At 50.5% G+C, this 15,748-nt stretch overlaps 1 protein-coding gene across 3 annotated transcripts in view; it reads left to right on the forward strand.

Annotated features, from left to right (window-relative positions):
- Window positions 1-15,748, forward strand: part of OPN5 (opsin 5) — a 501,550-nt gene that overhangs the window by 202,693 nt on the left and 283,109 nt on the right. For all 3 annotated transcript variants that reach the window (XM_085610579.1, XM_085610580.1, XM_085610581.1), the window contains exon 2: window positions 4,764-4,911. In XM_085610579.1, the coding sequence (XP_085466705.1) occupies window positions 4,764-4,911 (148 nt within the window). The remainder of the gene's footprint in view (window positions 1-4,763; window positions 4,912-15,748) is intronic.

The following is a 15,748-nucleotide window of genomic DNA, read 5'->3' on the forward strand; positions in this document are numbered from 1 at the left end:
TTGCAAATTGCCTTAACCTAGTGGGCGAAAGAGAGGTCAGCAGTCTGCACCTGGGAGGGCCATTGCCAATTCAGAGTTATGCCCTTTGGGTTAAAGAATGTCCACCACCTTCCAGAGGCTGGAGAACAGGGTCCTGGCTGGCATGGAAGCTTTCAGTGACGCCTATCTGGATGCCATTACTGTCTTTAGTTACAGCTGGGAGGATCACCTGTTCCACCAATAGGAGGTGCTTCAGGCTCTGCATCAGGTAGGCCTGACTATCAAAGCCAGTAAATGCCAGATAGGGTAGGGATCAATAATCTATCTGGGACACCAAATGGGAGCGGCATGGTTCAGCTCCTCCAAGATTGAGACCATCCTGGCTTGGGAACCTCGAATCCTTAGACTGTGGTGAGGGCTTTTCTGGGCCTTGTTGGATATTATAGCAGGTTTGTCAAGGGCTATGGCACCATTGTTGCCTCTTTACTGAGCTGCCTTTGAAAAAGCAGCTCAAGGAGGTGATCTGGACAGAGCCCTGTTAGAAATCCTTTGATACCCGAAGAAGGCCATATGTACTGCATTAGTATTCAAGGTCCCTGCGTTTTCCAAGGAGTTTATTGTACAGAAAGACACTTCAGGGCATTCTGTAGGGGCTGTGCTCTCACAACTGAATGAAGAGGGCCTAGACCAACCTGTGGCCTTCATTGGCAGGAGGTTATTGCCTAGACAATAGAAGTGGAGTGCTGTTGAGAGAGAGAAACATTTGGTGAGGTCTTGGCACTGAAGAAGCTGAAACATAAGCTGTTTGGGACTCACTTCTAGGTTCAGACAGACCACAGGGCACTCTAATGTCTCATGTAGATGAGGGGTGAGAAATCCCAAACAGTTGAGGTGATCCATCTCCCTACATAGTATGAAATTTATGGTGGAATATTGACCTGGACAGACCATGCCAGTGCTGATGGTCTACCCATGTTCTGCCACCTTAGTGAGTAGTTCTCCCAACTTTCAGCTGGGGGGACACATCTTATACCTGACATGCTTAGTTTGACCTCAACCCAAACATATTGCATACACCACTCTTTTTTTATGAAATTCATTTCTGCTGACATTAAACTTCTGTGCACTTTACTTCTGCTAACCAGTGCAAAAAGTGCTTCTGCCCTCTGCCTAAAACATGGTAAAATTGGCCTACACCTGATAGGCACATTTAATTTACTTATAAGTCCTTACTATACAGTATCATATGTACTAATGTTCTATAAATTAAATGCCACTATTATGACTACAGCATCAAATGTGTCACACACTAAAGTAGTGCTTTAAAACATGTCTCAGGCCTGCCATTGCAGCTTGTAGTGTAATTTTAAGCTACCAATTTAACCTGGTGAAATAAACCTTTTGCAATGCCTGATCATTTCTTTTCAATGCATATAAGTCACCCCCTAAGGTAGGCCTTAAACAGCTCACAGGGTAGGGTGCTGTTAGAAGGTGGTTCTGACCATCTGAACTGCCCAGATTTCTTGCTTTTTGAACACCTAATTTATGAGCTTTTACTGTGGGAAAGCCTCATAAGCTGGGACTCACCCACAGTGAACTCATGACGAAACAGACTGCATGTGGATTGCATCAGTGTCCCCCTTGTGAGAGGATGTAGGAACATTACTCTCCTATAAGGACAGAGGCGTCTCACGGAAGGAAGGGTGCATAGGCCCTGTTCTTGCAGTGGAGAACAAGGAAAGGGTCTAGGTTCCCAAGGTAGTTTCAGTGGGGAGCTACCAATAGGGGGAATGAGCTGCAGGATGTCTGATGAGGCACCCTCAGTGTTCCTCCCTGACACTGGCAGTGTGGTAGTGAGGCCGGTCTGAGGTCCTATCAGGGAGAAGGTCAGGGGCCAAAGGTGCTTCTCTGTAAGGGGGAAGTACAAGTGGATGTGCTTTCTTTAGGGAAGATGGTCATCCCGAAAGGGTGGTGGCAGCTGAATGACCCCAGCGACAGGCTGAGGGTGAGGGTACGGAGAGGTTGCATCTTTAGGGTTCAAGGACCAAGAGAGAGAGGGTACTGGTTGGAATAATCTCCGGAAGGGGGACCAGGTAGTGACCCAGGGGATGGGGTGTAGACCTATCCCAGGTGACCGCATCAGTGCTGAGCCAATGTACCCTTGTCCAGAGAGGTGGTGTGCATAGTGTTCCGTGACCCAGGGCAAGGGTAGGGCTAGTTAGGCTCAGTCCATGTAGACCGTGAGTGACGTAGAGGTATATAACATAGAGCTAGGAGGGTTCTTAGGGAAGCCTGGGATCCCTGTAATGGGTGGAGGTCTCATGGCTGGAAGGAGAGGTAGTCTGAGAGGATAACTGGTGAGTAGGGGGTCTAGCCAGAACCCCTTATAGCTGGTTACTGGTTATCGCTGACTAGGGGAAGAATATCCATGCATAGTGGCTATTTCTTCCCCGTAGTAATCAGCTGGGTGTGGCGTGTGTTAGAAGGTGGTTCTGACCATGTGAGCTGGCCAGATTTTTCGCTTTTTGAACACCTAATTTTTGAGCTTTTACTGTGGGAGAGCCTCATAAGCTGGGACTCACCCACAGTGAACTCACAATGAAACAAACTGCATGTGGATTGCATCGGTGTCCAGGGTGGTGGGGCCACCCTCATTGGTGTGGCAAGGTAAAGGGGGAGCTCCAGGAGCAGCACAGACTCCCTCAGCATAGAAGAGGAAAGTCCCCCCTAAGTCTCTGGGGACTTAGAGGAAACAACCCCTCAAGGGCTCAGCCAGGTTTTAACACTAACCTTTGGCTGGAATTTTGGTTCTGCAGCTGGGTGTAGGTGTTTGGGACTGCACCAAGTTGTGAAGGCTGAACTGGGAATGTCTTGGAGAGACATCCCCTAGAGGTGAAGAGATGCAATTGCACAATTGGTGCCTTTATAGGATGTTGTTTCTATCGGGAACTGGAAGTCACATGTGAATTGTGAAATCATTAGCAAAGTGGGGTTATGTTGCTGGACATTCTTGCTAGGGTGTCTGGCTGTACATGCTTAATCTTGTGATTATAATGGTGATGCCTTTTAGAGGCTTTAATTGCAATGCATAATAACTTTTATCAGCTTTAATAAGTACCTGCCATTCTAAAGGGATGCTTAGACATATATTCTTGTTAATAAGTTAATGTTGGGCTTTGTGTATATCTCCCAGACAGTGAGACAATAGAGCTCAGGTGTGTGCAGGATGGGACATACTGGCAGGATGGGTGGAGAGGAGCTGTTCCCTGCCTCACTTACAATTCAAAGGGACTTGCCTATAGCACATACAAAGAAACCTAGCAATAGTCTTTTGTGACCCTAGACTTTTTGAAGCCTTGGCTGGGGAAAGAAAGAATGCTCCAGATATAGGTGTAGCCTAGAAGATTCCCCCAAGTTAGAGGCTGGCACCAGGTATAAATATTGGACCTTTAGACCAACTCTTTAGTACACTACTGAACCTTTAGAGGACTTGAGAATGACTGCCTTGTATTACGATGGACTGTCCTGCTGCTTGAGGACTGCCTTGTACATCAGAGGACTACCCTGCTGTTGCCAGAGAACAGCCCTCTTGCTGCTTGAGGCTTGTCTTGCTTCCTAGAGGACTGCCCTGCTGTTTGAGGCCTGCCTTGCTGTGTTCACCCTAGACTACCTGAGTGATTCCAATGGCTAGTTCCTGTCCTCTTGTGTGAGCTACAAGGACATAACAGCCTCCAGAGACCTCGAACACTGCACCTGGCCTCTGAGGGAGTGAGTCTTGACCCCCGACACCCCCAAAGTGGTGCTACTCCAGTTCTGGACTCTTGGTTCTGAAGGTGCTGCCCTAACCCCTTAAAGTGGAGACTTAGAAAAATTGTCACCAAAAAGTGGCCTGATAACTGAGAGAAGGCCTAAATCTGCTTGCTCACTAATCCGCCCAAGTTGCATCTCAGGTCAGCCTGACTCCCCTGTAGCTCTTGTCACGTCCTTCTGCACAGCAGCAAATTTTGTTCAGCTGGACCCCCTGCGAAGGTATCTGACCTCAAGAAGCCCACATTGGCTACAGCCTGTAGCTTCATCCTGCTGTCGATTTTTGACTCTCAAAAAATGTACAAAGTCAGAAGGTAGAAATCTTTCTTCTAGTTTCTCCCAGGCGACAACACATCCTACTCGAATACCACAGGCTGACTTGCCTCGCCAAACTCTACCTTCTGAGGAACTTTTCTTCAAAATGTCTTCTAAATCCGAAGGTGGGCTGAGACCTGGGCCAATCCATGTCATGTATCCAGACCGTGCTTCATCGTGGTCAGTCTTAACTTTTGTCTTTGTCCCGGTCTCACAAACCAGATATCCACAGTTGCCGCTTTGATGTTTTAGGCGTTATTTCTCACTGTTCTACTGATTAAATTACATTTATTTCAGTTTCATTTTATTTATTAAAATGCATAGTATTTTTCTAAATTGTTTTGGGATCTTTCTTGTATTGTGTTTTCACTTTATTACTATTTGTGTGCTGCATAAATACTTTATAAAGTTCCTCTAAGTTAAGTCCAACTGCTTTTGTGCCAAGTACTAGAAGCTAGCATAGGTTTATTTATTGTCTTTTGTGGTTCACTCTGACAAGGATTGTGGTTGTTGCTTGAGAAGGATTTTACCCATGAGCTAATTACCCAATTTCTCACAATATTGTGTTTCATATTAATAATAATAATGTTAATATTGTTATCACAGTTGTTATTATTTTAATAGGCATTTCAGGTGTGCTAAACATTCTGCTTACTTTCCAGGTTTTTATCTGCTTAAGAAGAATGGCATCAAACAACAGTCTTTTGCCTCAAAATGGGTATATTCCTCACTATCTTCGTTCAGACCCCTTTGAGTCCAAGCTCAGCAAAGAGGCTGATATCGTAGCTGGTATTTATCTGACAATAATTGGTAAGGTTTGTATTGATATGATATATTATATTGGAATGTTATCAGTAAATGGAAAAATGTATTTTATATATGATTGAGAACTATATGCTTAGGTTGAAGTACTAGAGCACTCAAGTTTCTCAGGAAATAATAACAATTCTAAGTTGCATGCCATAAATCATCTCTCAGTTCTGTTTCTCCTAAATTGTACCTTACTCATTTACAAATCTTTTCATTGTCATTGTTATAAATATTTACACTTAATAAGAACACCTGCAGAAAGGTTATGGTTTGATATAACCGCACTCTGTATAGTTCCCACAAATCAGGTGCTCACTCCCAGGGCCAACCGTCCAGAATGCCCCAATAATTACAAATATCACAACAAGAGGCAGAAGCACTCTGATATTAGTGTATGACTAAAAGGTCCTCTGAAGAACAAGAATGGGGTATAATATCCCAGGGAGAGAGTCCAAACATTGGACCTTCTTCAGGGCTGTTTGTTCTATATGTTTTTTTAACAGCCCTGAAAAAGTCCCAATGTTTTGAGACAAAACACGTTGGCTGTGTCCTTATCCTTGTTTTAAAGTGATATGAAAAATGAACATCCTGAATACATGTGTCTCGTGATGTTTGTATTCAATGATTGAAATTCTATGTAACTCTGTGTTTGGATTCTTTCTGGGATATTAGTACCTATCCTTGTTCTTCAGAGGACTTTTTAGTCACACACTTGTATAGCAGTGCTTCTCCCTCCTGTTGTGATAGTTATAAATGTTGTTCTAAAGTGGAAATGTGCTGTTTCTTTAAATATTTGGAGATACAATCTAGAGGAGGAAATTCTGCAACCATACCTAGTGCAATAAGAGATACCTCAAGTCAGTGTTAGTACTACTGCTGTTTGGAAAATGTGACATAATTGTGCACATCTGTCTATTAATATCGACATTACTGTGCATGTAGTGACGAGTGACTGCACTATGAAACTAACTCAGTTAACATACAAGAATTCGTTCATCAGCAGGACAGTTGTCACTTATCACACTAAACACTCGCTCCAAGACACCACTGTGGCCTCTCCTCTTGCTCAATTGTATCTTCTTTCCCAACAAGATATCCCCTTCCCTCGTGTCATTGCCTAATCTTTTATTCTCTGTCTCTCCAATCTACTCCATTTGATCAACTCTTGCACTCTGCTCACTGTTGTCTTTCACAGTGCACACTCTGCACTATCAATTAACTCTCTGTTTTGTGACTTATTGGTTTGTTGTTTAATTGATGTTGTGTTCTTGTGTCTTATTGTGTTGATATGGCTGCTTTGCTTTGTTTTGTTTGCTTGTGTTGAGTTTTGTTGATTTTGTTGGATTTGTATGTTAGTTAAGTTATGTTTGTGCTTTGGTGGTATTTTTGTATTGTAGTGTGAGTTTCTACTGTTTAATTGTTACGTTGTGATAGTATTTTGATGTGATGGAATTGCATTTTATTGAATTATATTGGTGGTGTGTTATGCTATTTCTGAACCTTCATGTTGTTTTGTGTTATATTCTTGTTTCATGTTGTTGTGTTGCTGTTATGCGCTTTGTCATTGTGCTATTGATGTACTGTGTTACATTGTGGTTCTTTTATTATGTGGTGTATTGGACTGTTATATTTTCTTGTGTGTTTAATCTGTATGATTGTGTTATGCTGCAATATTTTGCGCTGTGCTTCCGGCCCACTGCAGCACATTGCATTACCGTTCAACGAAAACGAATCAGTTACTATTGGCAAAGGTAGCACCACACCACTACTCCGGTTCTTCAGCTATTTAAGGCAGTAATTATGCCAAGAAACTGTGACATATACCATTATTTAAACTACACTTCTCAGACTGACTTTAAGTGATCAACACTCCACCCTAAAATATTGTTGTTCTTTTAATGGCAACAGCTCATATGATGTGGCCACACAAAATTTCATTTATTGAACCACCTTACCGTCCATACCTAAACATTTACCTCTCGGTTTTTACCAACAATAATAACTTACGTTTAGCTGATAAATTGAACAAATATTTGTGTATCCGTGTGAGCTACAATGACTAAAAATAAATGATTAGCAACTTGCATTTATAGATGAGGTACCCCCCCCCCCCATAGGTTAATGTCTGCTTCCAGCACACTCTGATATTCAATATAGGCTTGATATCACCTTTCCATTATTTTTGGTGGGAAAGTTCATGAATTCCCAGCTTGGTTGCAAATTCTGAGTCCACTTATTCTCTATTCACCACCCTTGAAAATGAGAGACTCATGTGACCCGGTAGACCTACCCTAAAACACACTTATGTTTGCCCACATTGATGTACCCACTCGGTGCCATCACAACATCTATTCCTTTATGTTTTGTTGTATGTTGTAGTGGATCAAATTAATATTTTATTAAACATGGCACATGCCTAATATAATGTACTTTGACAATCCCACCGATCTTGAATTTCTAAAAACATGAAATATCATAAATGTTCACGGTGGTTTATATTACATACATAAATGTCTGTGGCTTTTAAAAGAGCTCAGAGTGCCTCACAACATTTCCCCCGTATAACTTTTGAAACATGTCATGTATTCACATTTTGTATTTAGCACTATATTACAATTAGTCGTCAGACCGTAAATAGAATACTAAGAAAAACAACAAGGATTCAAAATAATCGTGTTATGTCACAGGTTTATCCACAAATGAGTGTGCACTTCCATGATGATACTCCAGTGAACCCAATTCAGGTGACAGGACCAGTATATGTCAATAAAGGTGTTTAGGGATATTCTGGTGATAGGACCAACAAAGGTCAATAAAGGGACTTTAGTGATATTTCCAGTTAGGAAGGATGTGCTGGACCGGAACTCCTGTCATCCTAACTTTTCATATATTGACATCAGAGTATTTGCCATCATTTACATTGTGACTACATAGTATTATGGAGACCAGAACCACAAGTAGAAGTTCTTTAGGTTTGATCAAATTCTTTAGTGTAACCAAAGTGTTAGTCCTGGCACCATTGGCATGGGCATCCCTTCCATTTTTTGCTGTTGTTTCCTGTGTTTTTGCTATGTTTTTACTGGTCTAGATGCTTTGGGCACTTTGCCACTGCTATTCAGTTCCAAAGTGCAAGTGCTCCCTATTGTAAATTATTGTAATGGATTAGTGACTCCATGATTGGCTTATTTGATTTACTTGTCAGACCCTAGTACAGTGCACCATGTGTGTCCAGGGCCTGTAAATCAAATGATGCTGGTGGCTTGGAGCACTGGTTGTGCCACCCACAGAAGCAGCTTGTAAAATGTGGCTCAGGCCTGCCATTGCAGAGCCTGTGTGCAGTCTGGGACTGCCATGTCGACTTGGCAAGTGCACCCACTTGCCATTCCCTAAACCTTCCCTTTTCTACATATTAGTCACCCCTAAGGTAGGCCCATGGGCAAGGTGCATTGTATGTGAAAGGTAGGACATGCCCTGATGTGTGTGGCATGTCCTGATAGTGAATCACAGCCAATTTCGTTTTTGACTATTGCAAGGCTATCTGTCCCCATAGGCCAGAATGGGCAGTGTGATTATTCCATTTTATTATCCTAACTGATGCCTGAACTCAGACTGTTAAAATACATCTTTTAGTGTGGGTGATTTTTACATTCCGTGTTTGAAAACACCACTTTAAGAAAGTAGGTATTTTCTTGCCTAACCCTCCAGTATGCCTCTGCTAGGTTTGTGTATTTCATTGTCTGGTTTGTGAGTGACAGGGGGCTGGAGAGGGCCTTGGCTCCAGCAGTCTGATGGGCCAGGGCTGTGCCGAATAGGACCTGCATTGAATAGAGAGTAGGGGGAGGAGATTTCCTTTTACTTGCCTTAGCCTTCATAGAATAGAGAGTAGGGGGAGGAGTTTTCCTTTAAGCTACCTGGGCCAGGTCTGCTTTCAACAATGTTGTCTCCACCTCCTGTCAGGAAGCTGCACCATGGAGGACAGAACTGGTTTTGGCTGGGCAAAGACACCCTCTGCCTTCAGAGGTCAAAGGATTTTGCAGTATAAATATTGGGGCCCAGACTCCAGAACTTTAGATCACTTCTGGGAATCAAGACAAACCCTTTGCCAAGGAGAAAAACCAAGGAAGCTGAAGGAGGAGACTGCCCCTGTGCTGTTTGCTGTTTGGGGTTGGCCTGCAGTGGTTCACCTTGACTGAGTTTGTGATTATTCTTTGAAGTGTGCACCCACCCTTTTCTTTAAATAATCCAATTTCTTACACAGTGAACAGCAGGAATCCATCTCTGATTATCGCTTTCAATCCTCCCTCCTTACTACTCACCCTCAAAGGCTCTGTTTATCTGTCAGAAAAATCAACACTATGAAATCTGTGATTTCAATTCACAAACCGTGTAAAGAGGCTGATTTCCAAGAGCACTTAGGAAGCATGAGCTTGAATCATCAAAGTCAAGGTGGGTGAAATGTCAGATGTTGTAATAGTGAGAGCAGTAGACAAAAGACATACTTCAGGCATTAATTTCCAACCTGTAAAGACCTCCCTCATAGAAAGTATCAAGGCATGGCGTCATTGAGCAATGTGTAGCAGGCTTTTTGTGGTGGGGGCATAATGTAGTTTAGTGTCATTGTGTTGACTTATTTAAAGATGTCATGTGTGGTGGTGGTGAGATATTGTCGAGTAAGATGTGCTGTTGCATATTTATGGGTAATGTGCTGAGACTTGGTGGGGTGTGTTATGAATGTATGTGTTGGTATACATCTTATATGTTTCGAGAATGGTATGGGATCCGGTGCTCACTTGCATTATTACTATGCAGTCACTTGTGTGATGTAAAGTCAAATTTTATTTCTGACAAATGCAAACATATTGCTATTTGGTTTGCCATGATGAGTTGTGGTTATAGGTGGTGCATTGAGACTTGGTATGATGTTCTGTGATTACTAACCCTGGGCGGAGGTGCCGTAGTGCCACTACGTGGAGTTCCACGGAGTTATGAAAAAAATCCGTGGAACAGGAGCCCATGTCCTGCGGCCAGCCGAGGGTCCGTGTGCCCGGGACGGGGGTCCCTCGTGCCCGGGCAGGCTCCCAGATCCCCCCGGCCCGGCAGGGTTGAGAAGCAGGGACCGGGCCTGGGGCCTGGGCTTCGGGCAGGGCCTGGGGTGTGGGAGCCTCTGTCCTGCGGCCTGCCAAGGGTCCATCTGCCCGGGACTGGGGTCCCTGGTGCCGGGGAGGCTCCCCCCTCCCCAGCCTGGCTGGGTTTAGAAGCGGGGACTGATTCCGGAGGCCTGGGCTCCGGAGGGCCCTGGGGGTGGGAGCCCACGTCCTGTGGCCAGCCGAGGGTCCGGATGCCCATCACGGACGTACATCGGGTCAGGGCAGGCCTCCCCCGCTTCGCCTGTGTGTCAAGATGCCTGCAGAACCAGGGTCTGAGTTGCATCGGGGGCCCCCCTCGCAGCCCGTGCCCGAGACCCAGCTAAGGGCTCTGATGAGCCCCCGGGAAACAGAGCCCCCGAGCCCTCCAAAGGGCAGGTGGGAGCCCTCCTGCGAAGGCTCGGGGCAGGCAGATTGGTATCCTTTGGGGCCCGGCCATCTGGTAGCGCCTTTCTCCTCGGCCATCTGGTCATGCGCAATGCTTTCCAATGGGGCGACCAGATGGCCGGGCTTCCCTGGAAGTCCAGATGAGGGCTAGTTTGCCTCCCCGATCCCAGCCAGGGCTCCAGAAGGCAGTCTTGCGGTCCTCCCTTGCACGTCTGGGCCCCAGAGCTCTGGCTGGACACTCCCTACTCTGTACTCCGTCCTCCGCTCTGCCCTGGGGCCCGTCAGGCATTACCCAGCTTGGCTTGGGTTCAGGAGATCCAGCAGGGGCCCTCTGTGGCCCTAGGGTGGAGGGTGCACTCCCCATCCCGGGTTCTGTCCTCAGGCCTGCCGTGTGGCAAGGTGCCTAAAACGTGGGCCTTGGGGAGGCCTCCCTGCACGTGCCTGCCTGGGAACTCCGGCTGGGCCCAGGGGACCGGGCCCCGTCCTCATGCTCCACCATGGTCCCTGGACGGGAGTCCATCGGGCCCAGGCAGGCCTGCCTCCTGCTTCATCCGCCTGTAAATGTGCCTCGGGGACCCCAGGTCAGAAGTCCGTCGGGGACCCCCGTTCGCAGCCTCAGGCCCAAGGCCCAGCCTGGGTCTCCGAGCCCCCGAGGTGCAGCCACCGAGCCTCCCAAAGGGCAGGCGGGAGCCCTCCTGCGAAGGCTCGGGGCTGGCAGATTGGCGTCCTTCGGGCCCAGCCATCTGGTCGCGCCTCAGCCATCTGGTTGCGCACAATGCTTTCCAATGGGGCGACCAGATAGCCGGGCTGCCCTGGAAGTCCCGATGAGGGCTTGTTTGCCTCCCCAATCCCAGCCAGGACTGCAGGAGGTCGGGCGCGTCTGCTCCTTGGGTACCCTCAGTCTTGTGGTGCGCAAAGGTTACCAGGAAGGGGGGTACCCTTCCTATGGATTACTAGGGACAGGGTGCTCCAAAACCACTCTCGGCCTAGCGGTCTTCAGCCGACAGCCGGACGGGCCAGGATTCCCCCCCCAGCCCGGGGCTCCGTCCCCTGGCCCAACGTGTGGCGTGGTGCCCAGGATTGCCTCACCTCTAGCCGGGAGCCCTGACAGGGTCTAGGGGCCCCAGGCTAAGTCTCCTGGCCTGCCGCTTCACCAGGGGCCCGAGACGGGGGCACACGGGGCCCGGGAGCCTGCCCTTGCTTGGCTGGGTACAAGAGCTCTGAAGGGCCCCTCCCTGAGGGTCTTGGGTAGGGCACCCTCCCCACCCCGGGCTCCGTCCTTGGGCCTGCCATGTGGCAGGGTGCCCAGGATGGGGTCCTGCGGGCCCGGGGAGGCCCCACCCTGTGCCTCTGGGCATGGGAGCCCCAACAGGGTTCAGGGGCCCTACCGGGGAGGGTGCTCCCAACCTGGGCTCCATCTCCCTGTCTGCCGCTCCGCCAGGGGCCCGGGACGGGGTTCCATAGTGCCCGGGGAGCCTCTCCCTGCTTGGCTGGGTTTAGGAGCTCCATCTGGGCCCCTAAGGGCCCTAGGAGGGTGGCCTCCCCATCCCGGGCTCCGTCCTCTGACCTGCCGCGTGGCAGGGTGCCTGGGACGGTGTCCTGCGTGCCCGGGGAGACCTCAACCTGTGCCTCTGGGTCCGGAATCCTCGATGGGGTTCAGGGGCCCTGCTGGGCTCCATCTCTTGGTCTGCCGCTCAGCCAGGGGCCTTTGACAGGGTTCCATCATGCTCAGGGATCCTCCCCTGCTTGGCATGGTTCAGGAGCTCCGCCAGGTGCCCCTGAGGGCCCTGGGAGGGCAGTCTCCCCACCTTGGGCTCCGGTCTCGGGCCTGCCACATGGCAGGGTGCCCAGGATGGGGTCCGTGGGCCCAAGGAGGCTTGCCCTGTGCCTCTGCTGGGTCCAGGGGCCCTGCCAGACCCCGGGTTGGGTGCTCCAGGCCTTGGCCACATCCCCCAGCCTGCCGCTATGCCAAAGGCCTGAGAAGGGGTTTTGTCGTGCCCAGGGAGCCTCCCCCTGCTTGACTGGGTTCAGGAGCTCCAGTTGGGGCCCCTGAGGGCCCAGGGGAAGGCAGCCTCCCCACCCCATGCCTTGTCCTTGGGCCTGCCGCGTGGCAAGGTGCCCGGGATGGGTTCACGCGGACCCGGGGATGCTTCCCCTGCGCCTCTGGGCCTGGGAGCCCCGGCTGGCTCCAGGGGTACCGCTAGCCCCCGGGTCGGGTGCTCCAGCCCTAGGCCCCGTCCCCCAGCCTGCCGCTCTGCCAAAGGCCCGAGACGGGATTCCGTCGTGCCCGGGGAGCCTCCCCATGCTTGGCTGGGTTTAGGAGCTCCAGGCCGTGCCCCTGGGGGCCCTGGGGAGGGTGGCCTCCCCATCCTGGGCTCTGTCCTCAGGGCCTGCTGCGTGGCAGGGTGCCCAGGACCAGAGCACGGATGGAAGGGGGCCGCTTCCATCGCCCTTAGTGCCCCGCATGTTCGTGGGGCACCCGATGCTAAATCATTCATAGACAACCTGATTCTGGATCAGGGTTTCGTAAGTAGCAGAGCAGCTACCTCGCTGCGATCTATTGAAAGTCATCCTCTGAGCCAAGCTTTCGTCTCTTTGCACGTGAGTGCCCAAGGATGCCCTCCTCCACCACACCCGGGAGTGGGTCTCTCTACTGCATGGCCGGCGGGGGCGGCGCAGGCCTGCGGGAGGCCGCCTCCACCACATGCCCTCTGGCACGGGGGCCTCCCTCTCCCGTCCCTGCCCCACCTGGGTACGGGGACGGGGCCACCATCCCTTGCGGGTCAGCAGGTAGACCAGATGGCCAGGGCCGGCTGGGCCCCACCTTCTCACTGCTCCAACGCAAGTCAAGCAGGGAGGAGAGCAGCTCCGGGAAAGGAGCTTCCCGAGGACCGGACTCAGAGCTCCTGCCCACCCTCACCATCGTCGGACTGCAAGAGCGACTGGGTCCGGCTGTCTCAGGCCATCTGGGCGCTGGGTCGTCCAAGGCCATCTGGTTGCCTGGCTGCATGACCAGATGGCCCTGTGGGCCGGGGGACCAGATGGCCCTGCGGGCTGGGTGACCAGATGACCGTCCTACCGGCCGGCTAGGCTTTCTCCAGCATTTATCCTTCCCCAGTGTTCTGTAAGCCCACACTATGTGGGATTTTAATAGTCGAGAAAAATGGGCTCCCCGGGCAGTCCGGCAGGGAGAGGACGTGGCTTGGGCTTAACCCTTATTGGTTCCTCACCCACGGGCTCCGGGAAGGTGGAAGGCACACCCGTCCGAGTCAGCACCCTGACGCCAAAGGGTCTGGGTGTGGGGGGTGACAGTCAGTAGCCAGGGCAGGGTGGCTGCCGAGCGGGTAGGACTACTTAGCTCCCCGCTGTCTCTGGGACAAGGAGTGGCAGGAGGCCAGCCCTCCGTGAAAGGGGGGACGAGCCGGAGCTGGAGCCCCTGGAGAGCAGGGGATTCATGGGCCCGGTCTGAGATGGCAGTGACTTGCAATGTCCCGCGCTGCCCAGGGGGGTCCACCGGGGTCCTGGGAGGCTCTTCCCGGCCTGGCTGGGTTCGGTAGCAGTCACCAACCCGGGGCTTGAGCTGCGTTCGGCGGGCCCTGGGGTGCGGGAGCCCCCTGGTCCTGTAAGCAAGCCAAGGGTCCTGGTGCTGGGGACAGGGGTCCATGGGGGCCCAGAGAGGCTCTTCCCTGCCTGCCTGGCTGGGTTTGGAAGCAGGGACTGGGCCTGGGGCTTGTGCTCTGTCCGGCAGGCCCTGGGGCGCAGGAGCCCCCCAGTCCTGCAAGTCAGCCGAGGGTCAGGGTGCTGGGGACAAGGGGGTCCACAGGGGCCCTGGGAGGCTCTCCCTGGCCTGGCTGGGTACAGAAGTGGGGACAGGGCCCAATGCTTGAGCTTCGTCCGGCAGGCCCAGGGGTGTGGGAGACCTCCATCCTGCAAGCCAGCTGAGGGTACGGGCGCTGAGGACGGGGGTCCCATTGGGGCCCGGGGAGGCTCTCCCCAGCCTGGCCTATGGTTTGGAAGCTGGGACCGGGCCCAGGGCTTGAGCTCTGTCCGATGGGCCATGGGGTGCGGGAGCCCCCCGGTCCTGCAAGCAATCGAAGGATCTGGGTGCTGGGGACAGGGGTCCATCGGGGCCAGGGCAGTCTTAACCGACCTGGCTCGGTTCAGAAGCAGGGACCGGGCCAGGGGGCAGGGGGTGGCTCGCTAACTCCGCTCCGCTGGCAGAGTGGAGGTCTCCGCCCACCCCTAGTGATTACTTGTGATTGTAGATTATTGGAATCATAGTGTAATGAGATATGGGACCTTCTGAGATTTTTCCTTTCTGATTCATGCACTAAGGCTGGATGTGAAGTCTTGTGGTGGGGTATGTAGTGTGTGCTAATTTTTGTATTGCATGGTCACTTGTTTGATATCTGTTAAAATCTGTATTTGTATATTACACAGCTGCTGCTAGAGTGGCATTTTCCCGGGTTCAATGTACTGCTAGCGCGAGTGTTCTTCTGTGTTTCAATTAACCATGGGTGATTTTTGCCTCTGTGGTAAAAGTTGGGTATATTGCATGAGTGCTGTAGAGGTTTTCTGATTGTGTTGCAAGACAGTTCACTGTGCCACGGGAACCAAGCCACATTTGGCTGCTAAGCCCTGATAATGGTGAGACCAGTCCTGGGTTGCTTGTGTTCTGGTTCAGGAAGGACCAGTCCTGGCAGTTCAATCTGGACTGGTCCAATTTGAGCAGGGTCAAGACTGATTTTCATATGGCTAGGTCCCAACTAAGATGGCCTGGTATGCACATTAGCACTGGATTGGGATGAAGCCCTGAGTAATTTCCAGTGGCTGAGATTCATTCAACCATTTTATCCATCACTTTTTTGTATACTTCATTGTGATGCCCTAAATGGCATGGGTATGCCCAGAAGTGGGTCCCATGCACGCTGTGCCACTGGAACCAAGCTATACATGGCTGAGGAGCCTTACTAATGGGGAGACTAGTCCTAGGTTGTTTGAGTACTGGTTCAGGGAGGACCTGGCATGGCAGTTTGGACTGGACATTTCCCATTTGAGCAGGGTCAAGACTGATTTGCATATGGGTGGGTCCAAACTGAGGTGGCATAGTGTGCAAAATAATGATGGAGACTGAGATGCAGCCCAAGTACGTTCCAGTGGCTGAGATTAATTCAAGCATTCCATTAATCATTTTTTTGTATACTTCGGTGTGATGCCATAAGTAGCACAGGCATGCCTAGAAGTGGGTTCCATGCCCACTGTGCTACTGCAAACAAGCTATATCTAGATGATGAGCGCTAATAAGG

Source organism: Triturus cristatus, chromosome 6 (assembly GCF_964204655.1).
Source record: "Triturus cristatus chromosome 6, aTriCri1.1, whole genome shotgun sequence".
NCBI lineage: Eukaryota > Metazoa > Chordata > Amphibia > Caudata > Salamandridae > Triturus > Triturus cristatus.